This window comes from Chlamydotis macqueenii, chromosome Z, assembly GCF_036417535.1.
Source record: "Chlamydotis macqueenii isolate bChlMac1 chromosome Z, bChlMac1.mat, whole genome shotgun sequence".
Taxonomy (NCBI): Eukaryota; Metazoa; Chordata; class Aves; order Otidiformes; family Otididae; genus Chlamydotis; species Chlamydotis macqueenii.
The window spans coordinates 71,855,262-71,864,286 of record NC_141593.1 but is presented as its reverse complement, the minus strand read 5'-3'; the positions used below and the strand labels follow the sequence as shown (position 1 = coordinate 71,864,286).

General features: G+C 40.8%; 1 protein-coding gene across 1 annotated transcript; it reads left to right on the top strand.

The window, feature by feature from the left end:
* The first annotated feature begins 6,971 nt into the window (after positions 1–6,971).
* On the top strand, positions 6,972–7,787 carry LOC104485640 (tetraspanin-3). The gene has a single exon (XM_010128054.1). It carries the CDS (start codon positions 6,972–6,974, stop codon positions 7,785–7,787), a length of 816 nt encoding a protein of 271 aa, XP_010126356.1.
* The last annotated feature ends 1,238 nt before the right edge of the window (positions 7,788–9,025 follow it).

Genomic DNA, 9,025 nt, shown 5'->3' with positions numbered 1-9,025 from the left:
AGAAATAAGTTGCAAAGATCTTTGGTTTTGATTCATTTTTTTCCTCTAAAAAGTTGCATCTCATCTGAATGGAAATACATAAAAATCCTATTAAAATTGGTTCCACTTCTTTGAAATGTGCTGTAAGACTAATTCTGACAACTAACATTTTATATACTCCTATCATGACTTAGGAAAGATAGTAAAAATAAATTCTCTACTATAGTCACTATAAAAACCAGTATGAGATGAACATTATATTTGATATAGATACACTTAGTACTATGCCAGTAAAAAGAGAAAAGGACTCTCTCAAACACTCCTTTGACTTCCACTTGGCCAAATTTTCAGCTGCCTTGTAGCTGACAACATTCTTTGCTAATGCCTTTCTTGGCAGAAAAGCCGAACTTTTAATCATTTGTCAGATTAACCCAAAATGAATGTTTTCATTGATTTTTTTTTCCCAGTCAATGAGCTGAAAAAGGAATCAGTTATTCACCAGAAGAACATACACCCTGCCAGCCTTCATCTTCGCAGATGAGTTCATGAAGCACAAGCTGCACAAATCTCATTCTTTCAGGTGAACTCCCATTACAGGTCTGAAAAGTTCTGACGAGCTGCTCACAACAAGGTAATCCAATGCTCTCATTTTAAAGGAAATTGCTGAATCTGTCTCTGGCCAAACCCACATTCATCACATAATTGTTGCTACAATGCCTTTTTTTTTTTGTGCCCCCCTCCCAAATCGCTGCTCAACAGAACCTTTAATGAAGATTTTTTTGCATGTGATCATGCTTAGTTTTGAGTAGCTACTTACATGAAACCCAAGTCTCAGAACAAATACATCTCTGCTGAAGAGGCCTCAAGAACAAACTGACATCGAGCCTTGATTTACATTGTAAAATCAACAATGAGATCCAAGTTTCCATATTGTAATAAAACCTGATGACTTAAGGCTGAAGCTTTTGGAGCTCTAAGAGCATTAAAAGGCCTATGTCCACTGGGAAGCACAGTAGCCAAAGGCAACATTTGCAAAGGCACCTCAGTAATTTAGGACCCCAAGACTGACTGATTTTAAGATTTATCACAAAATTAATTTGAAAGATTTGTCCTGGATGCTGTATATAGATGCTATACTATCAATATGAAAAGAAGATTTAAAATTTTTTATTTACAAATGGCTGCTTTATAGCTATGAAACTAGATTCATTCACATTGTTGGGCAAAAGGGTCACAAGCAGAAAGTGCATGCATGTCACCTACAACATTGCCATGGTCCACCTGAAGTTTCATAGGAGGCACTGCGGAGAATGTTGGCCCAGCAGGTGCCCAATTTTCCATGAAATCTGTCTCTTGAGAAAAAAGCGTCCTACAAGGATTCCTTTTTCTGAGGACATCCAGCAGAGAAGAAACATTATTCATGGGAAGTTTTGACAACTGTAAGCTTACTGTCAGGTCTTTACAGTTTACTAACTTACAGATAATGTATTCAGACACTTCTGACTTCCTCCCTAAAGAGAAATCCGTTAGTTATTTTCATGAGTTAAGGATGAAAGGGCCTCTATTTCATGTTAAAAGTAGTTTTATAGCTTCAGAAAGTGCCCAGAAATCTTGCATAGGTATAAAACACAAATGAGAACACTGCATTCACCTGAAAAATATTGTAGCTAGCAATGGTTGAAAACAATGAAAAAAGAAGTCACAAAACACTTTAAATGTCAAGGTGTCTTGAATTTTCCAGTTCTCTGTCCTTTCTTAATTTTTTGAAGTTTTTACAAAATACCTTTTCCTCCAACCTCTTTTTATTATCAACCACAATAAAATGAAGGCTATCAAAGGAACAACTTCCTTTTAATTTTAATTTATTTTTTTTTTTGCCAATCATTGTCTTTTAAATCTTCTCCAACTTCCAAAATTCCAAAGTGATGGAAATGCAGAAAGTACTTTTTTGTTTGTTTTGGTGTTTTTTTTTTTCCTTTCTTTGAACATCTGTATTCATCCCAGTTCCAAGGCATTTTATAACAATCCCAGACTGGCAAACGAAAATAGAAGGGGAAAAATAAAATAAAAAAAAATGCTTTTAGTCTTTTTCTCGTGTTCAATTCGTAAAAGGAAAGAAATAGGGAAATACACTAGAACACCAAACTTCTGACATTTGATATTCAATATTTTCAATATCAGTGAAAATCTGGAATGTTAAAATCAAAACTAAAGAAAAGCCCTGAAAGCATTTCATGTGATTCTTCAATTACAAAGAAGGCCACTTTTGGTCAGGCAAACAGAGCCAAGGGTAAACATTGGACTGGCTTTAGTTGAAACACCTGCACAATGGTAAATCAGTTCTTGTGGAGAGCACATTTTCTCCATGAATAGGAGGTGGCAATGATATCTCCTCTGCTTACTTCAAGCTTTCCAAGAGAGGTATGAGTCTTATGCAAGGCAACAGCATCTGACCTTGGTTACTATGGCAACCAGTTGTGCATGGCAGTGACTGTGGGACGTGGGTCCAACCAGGCTTGTTCATCCTTTCTGCATTTGGGCTGTCAGAGTGATCTTGCAATATGGTATGTCTTGTAAGATAATGTTTTTTATTCCCAAAAAGCCAATAGACTTTTTTTTTTGCAGCTTTCAGGTTTTTAAAAACAGCTTTCTGCTTGGTACGTAGTCCTTCTGCTGTGTGGTGTTCTAATTATCCATCATGGCTTGAATGATCTGACTGAGAAGAATAAAAGTTTGGAGGGTTTTTGTTTTTTTTTTTTCCCACAAATATTCCTATTTATTTGCTGTAGCTTTACATGCAGCCAGGGATTTTCATGGAAACAGGAAAAATTGTATGTGAAGTCTCTTCGGTTTGGGAAAGATATATTCCTAGGGCCAGCAGACAGGGTCAGGATCTGTGAAGGGAGGAGTGATACCAGTGATACTTAATTACCACTTTTTTTGGGATGTGTCAGCCCAACTGGGTCACACACCAGCTTCCACCCGCTGAAGGGGTGAGGAGGGTGAGTAGGGTGGGGGAAGTTTAATGTAAAAGCTAGGGTAGATGAAGTTGATAAAAACCTCTGTGCTTTAGCATGGTTTTAAAATCATATCCTATGCTATACATGTGCTTTAATTTAATAAGACCCTTAAAAAATATTCTAAACTCTGAAGCCAAGCTTCTTCCAGAATACTTTAACTTCACTTACAAAGTCTGGATGCAGTAGCTTTGTGTGGCAGTAAATCACAGACTCCGTAGATGGTGTTCCAGAGACCTTTATTGTTACTCAGCATTAGTCTTTTATAGTCTGTCTAAGTTACACGCAAAGTGCACGCACTTAATCATCTAATTTGACTGGTAGCCATATACTGTTCACGCACCTTACGCTTCATTTGGATTGGTAATAGTTTTTTGGTTGTCTTTATTATTTTTGCCTTGCTTCCTTATCTTGTTCTAGTTGCTTGGTTTTTTTTTTGTTATTGAGCAAGTGGTGTTCAAGGACATAGCTCAAATTTGTCAATATCAAACATCTGTACTGCACTCTCTGCCTCCACAGCTTCGTTGTATTGTGCATGGGATACAGGGAAAATGCTAGCTGTTCTGAAGTGGCTTTAGGGCTCTTCTGTGTCATTGTTGCAATGAACGCAGCGGCTGAGGGTCTGGCGTTGACAGCTTGTCTCATTTTGTATGAGGTTTGTATTAAACTTAGAAGATGGGCTTGTCTACCTGTGCCCTGATCCATGGTCACCTCTTGGTTTCCTCTTGTTCACACAAGCATGAATGGACTAGCTGGCCGTCTTGATTTGAATTGTTGCCCATTACAGCAAGAGCTCAGGTGTAGTCCCTCATCAATCTGTATGGCAGCCCATAAGGTTTAAAATTAGTCTACTCATCCACCTACGTTGCATTTGCACAACCACACTGTTGACTTGACAGCTCTCTAGTTCCACTCCTGGACCCACGTGGAACGAACCTCTTTGAGCTTCCTGGCACATCAGAGCCATTCAACATCAGTCACAGCTTCTTAGAACAATGAATGCAAAAAATACACTGCTGGCATTTTATTAACTTGAAGGATTACACTTTCAGCAACATTCCAGAAAGTAGTTTATCTAAGATGTATTATCTATTACACTCACATTTGAATTTCAATACTCATCAGTTCATAAGCAGAAGCAACTCCAGAGAAAGCAGGGATGGCATTTATCATGTTATGCTGTTTGCCACTGGAAAGAAAACAGGGGGGCATTCCTATTCTGCTTTACCTATACTCTCTTTGTCACACTACAGTTTCTTGATGGATACCTCCACTCGTTACTTTTTCCAAGCTTTTGGCTGCACACACAGTTAAAATTACTTAGCACAAATGCAGTGCTATCGAGGGTGCTAGTTGAGTCTTTTGGGTACTTCAGGGACCAGTTCTGCGTTTTTCTTATCCTTCTTTGTCTTGCTTGTCTTACTAGACAGCAAACACTTTGAGCAGAAATTCTCTTTTCCTGAGTGCATAGGCATTGCCTAGCATAAAGGGATGAGGGGCTTTAAACAGCCCTGCCAATGTCAACCCCCACCCCAGGAATTTCCTCTTGCAGGGTACTGAGTATGATCCATCACCCCAGACGGTACTGGGCACTGAGATCTCTTACCTGGGCACTGGCTCCCAGTCAATGTTTAGTGTTGGTGCTTCTGATTGCCGTGGTGGATAGACAGGCATGCGGGTTCTCCTGTCTGCTTGTACGGCCATGAAAGTCCTGACTTCAGGAGGAGGCTGTGTGTGGATGGCTCCCTGTTCCTGCAAGCTCACTCACAGCTCTCCATGTGGGGCTAAGCCCGTATGAAGGCACCAGTGGAAGGGTTAGAGTCTGCAGCAGCACAAACACCTCCAGTTACAAAAGCTGCTTCACCCCTCTCTCTCCCCTCCATCTCTGTCGCAAAGCTGTAATAAATAAATAAATAAATAATAAAAAAAAAAATTCACAGTGTTCCAAAGAGTCAGCTCTAAGTAAATGGAAAATTATTACATTCGGGAACTACTTAGAAATATAAGATCCTCTAGGCTTCAATAACCATTGAAATTCTCTCCTCTGTATTCAGGAAGGGGATGGCAGTAACCCTGTCTGAAACGAGTAAGACGTGCAGTAAAATTCTCCCATATTGAGCCTTTCTAATATATTTCAGATACTGCAGAATAAGCTAAAAGTAAATAGTGTTGTAACTCAGGTCTTAATATCTCATTATGCTTTATAAGCATGGTGTAAAGTAGAAAGGAAAAGAGGCAGGTTCATGTGCTTTTCTCAGAAGGCTTGCAAACTAGCAATAGGCAGCTGTGCTTGTCACAGTATTTTCTAATACTTTTCTAATATGTTTCCTCACACTTTTCTGATATGTTTTTTTTTTTTTTCTGCATCGTGGAAACAGTAAATCAGTGTAGTTTGCCTGTGTGTATAGATGTGAGGGGAAAGCCTTTCTCTTTCTGTCTTCTCCCTCTCCCTGATGCAGAATATACAAATCAGAGAAAAAGGCACTCAAGAGAGTAAGTGAATGGCAGGAAAAACAACACAGCTGGAGGTCTGGGGCTAGCAGCAAGCTGAACAGGAGTGAGGGCAAATACAGGCTTCACAGAAGAGAATATACTGATCCTAGAACAGCTTTGAAAGAAGCATTTGGTTAAGATTTAACAAGTTAATCACTGCATGTTAATTACTGTTAATAGAAAGATTAAAAATAATACAAGCAATTTATCTCATTCAAAAATAATTAGCCTTAATAACGTGTTTGTACAGCACATAGAAAGACATTTTGATGGGGATCAGCCCAACATCTGTGTGTTTATAGCATATGCAACAGCAATAGGTCCTTCTAAAACGCCTGACAGATGTGGAATCATTGGCTTTGCTGAGACTTTTCCAGGGTTCCAGAGATCTGAGCATCGACTTACTCTCATCTTCTGCAGAGTCTGCAGGTGCCCATGTTTCTGAAAATGAGGATCACTTCTCTGTATTCTCTCTTATGTATACCTGTTGTATTAGCTCTGCTCTACATCTTGAGAAACAGAAGAGATGTTATAGGACTTCATCAGGATGATTATGGAATCACTGTTGGCTTTGGGATCTGCCTTCCTGGTGCCTGTGGCAAGTTTTACACAGGTTCCCCATCTGCTTGGGTCTTGTGTCACATGTTTGAAAAATAATGCTCTTCTGCTGGCTAGTAAGTGTTCTTAATTCCCTTTGGGGCTATTGTGAAGTCATCTAGCTAGTGTGTAATTCAGTTTCTTTACACATAAGGAGAAGCTAATACAGTCTGTTGTTTGTATTCAGTCATTACCACACTCGATCAGGTCAGGGATGATGCAAACTGAGGTGTACAAGTGTGACATGATAAGAATTTCTCATCTGGGTGTCTTGAGTAATTGAAACTATCCACATAGAAATCTTGCTGAGCAAAAAAGGGTAGAATATTATTAACATCGTTATGTCCCTCACAAAATCTAATGAGTGGTAAAGGCACTGGGAAGGATAATGAGTCTAGGTGAGTGTTACTTACGGAGATTCCTGATTGAATAGCTCTGCTTAAACTATTTCTTTGTTGACTCTGATAGGCATTTGCTGCCATCTTGGCTAGTGCTGCAGGGTGGAGAGTTGGATTACCTCTGTCACTGGCAGTCTAAGTGATCTGAACTAGCAGCACCTTGACTATTTCCCTACATTTAGCTCTTTAACACATGAATGTGGCGAAGCTAGAGGTGCAGTCTTTTTCCAGCTGTCTTCCCTCTTCACACGGAATGACCCCTCAATAGCTGGCCCATAGCCTCCTGGTTTCTGCAGGCCGCACTGAGCAAGCAGCAGCGTGTGGTTAGCTGGTACAAGGCCTAGCCTTTGTGCTGAGGGAACCTCACCAGACTTGCTCCCTTACAAGTGATTTTTGGGTGGAGATGTTATCAGCTGCACCTGGATAAGTGGAGTAGAGGCCTCTTAAATGGTGGTAGTGAGGGTCTGGGCTGTTGTGTGAGGGCAGAATGAGGACGGTTAGAGCTGTGGTGAGGTTGTTCTCCTCACAGAGCTATGAAGACTTCTGGCTTAGGCTCTTTGCTCAATCTCTGCTGAGCTTCCTTGGCTTCATCCTCTTGGCCATTGCTGTGGCTCTGGCCCTTGGTGGAGTTTTTGTGATCCTAATGTACAAGAACTACAGATATTTATTTCAGGAGTCCTTTCTGTTTCTCCCTGGCTGGCTCTCTATTGCAGCTGCACTCATCTTGCTACCTACTGGAGTTTTGGCAATTTTTATTTCTGCTAAGAGCTCCCGCTATCAACAAGGGGCTTTCATGTACTTGCTGCTGGTCCTTCTTTGCCTAGAAATATCTTTGGCCATTCTGGCCCAGTTCTACTCTATTTGGATGGCTTCTCAGCTGAAAAGCAACATGGGTCTGTTCGTCTACGAGTACAATGGGATGCACTCCCAGGTTCCTGGCAGCAGGGCTGTGGATGAAATACAGAAGAAGCTGCAGTGTTGTGGGGTCCAAAACTACACTGACTGGCTAAAGGCAACAGCTGCTTCTTGGCATCTTCCAGGTAAAAAAGCTCGTGTCCCTGAAAGCTGCTGTAAGGAGAAGTATTCTGACTGCAGGGGTGACCTAGACCATCTGGAGCGGATTTTTCAGGAAGGCTGTCTAAAGAAGCTGGAAGATTGGTTGCATTTCATCATGCTCTATGTGTTTTGGTGCTGTACTGTGCTAAGTGTCTTAGAGCTGCTGGCTGGTGTCAGCAATGGCATCCTGATGAGGCATCAGCCTTTCCGTGACCTCCAAATTCTGGACTCATCTACATTCTCATAGGCCTGCAGACACTGGCAGCATTGCTGAACCTGCTGTGTGTTTCTTTGGTTTTGTACCACTCTGCAGCTGCACTGGAAGAAAACTTCTCTTTTAAAATATATTTGTGTGCAAATTAAAATAGTTCATTGCTGCTGGTTATTTTTTTTTCTTTAATCTTTTAGATCAATTTTTTTTCCCCCCAGTTCTTGTACAATAAGTATCCTACATGTGAAAAATTTCATTGCTGGAAGTCGTTACAGTGAGGGGATGGTCTTCAGCATGTGCAAACATGAGACCACTCTGTGTGGGCATAGGGAGTATGCCTTGGTCACAGGAGTATGTTGTGAGGTTGTGATCTGAACTTTTAGAATAAATCTTAACTGTTCTAGAATCTTGAGGAGTAATTAAAGAGCAGATTCCTCCACCTTCAAAGTTGCATGTAATGCATTGGTATTACTAAAATAAGCCTGTTAGGTAAAGTTTAACACTTTGCTTTTTCTCCTTCAAATACTGGTTTAAATACTAACTTATTCTTCAGTGAAAATAAATGCCAATTTTTGAAGCAGCATGAGGGTGCAATCTAAATGGAGAAAATGTGTCTAACAGCAGCAGAGTAGCTAATAAGATGAGATACAGCAGGAGGTATAGTTATCTCAGAAGCTGCACGGGAGCAATTTCCAAATTAAAGAGGAGAAAGAATGTCTGCCTGTATTTATCCATTTATTTTGTGTCAAAGCAAAGAAGGAGTCAGTTCTCCTTTCTGGGGAAATTATCTGGGATCATATGCAAGCTTGAATGACAACAGCAATATGCTGCTGCTTCTAAAGGCATGTCTGTCCTACTCTTACTAAATCCTCTTCTTATCCGTTTCCTGTGGGTCTCACTCTAGTCTGCATGTGCTCAAAGGGCCTATGTCAGTGTATGGGCTGTCCATGTTCTCGTTTATGTCAGTGCTGCTGGTGCTTCGGGAGGTGCTGGTAAAGGCTCAGCCCTGCTCTGCCTGTGTTGGACTGCCCAATGCATGGTTGTGTGCGCTTGTACGTATGTGTCTGTTTGGGAAACGCTCTCAGCCTCAATACTGACTTGCAAATGGGAACTGCTGCAGCTGCATCCTTTGACAAGTGTATGTGGGGAATCTCCAGGGTCTGCAAGTGCACCACGCTCGACTTCAGCAGGCTGGAAACAAGGAAACTTCCTGGGTCACAAAAACCACTGGACTGGGCAACTCCCTTAGCACTTGAAGAAATAGTCAGCTAAAT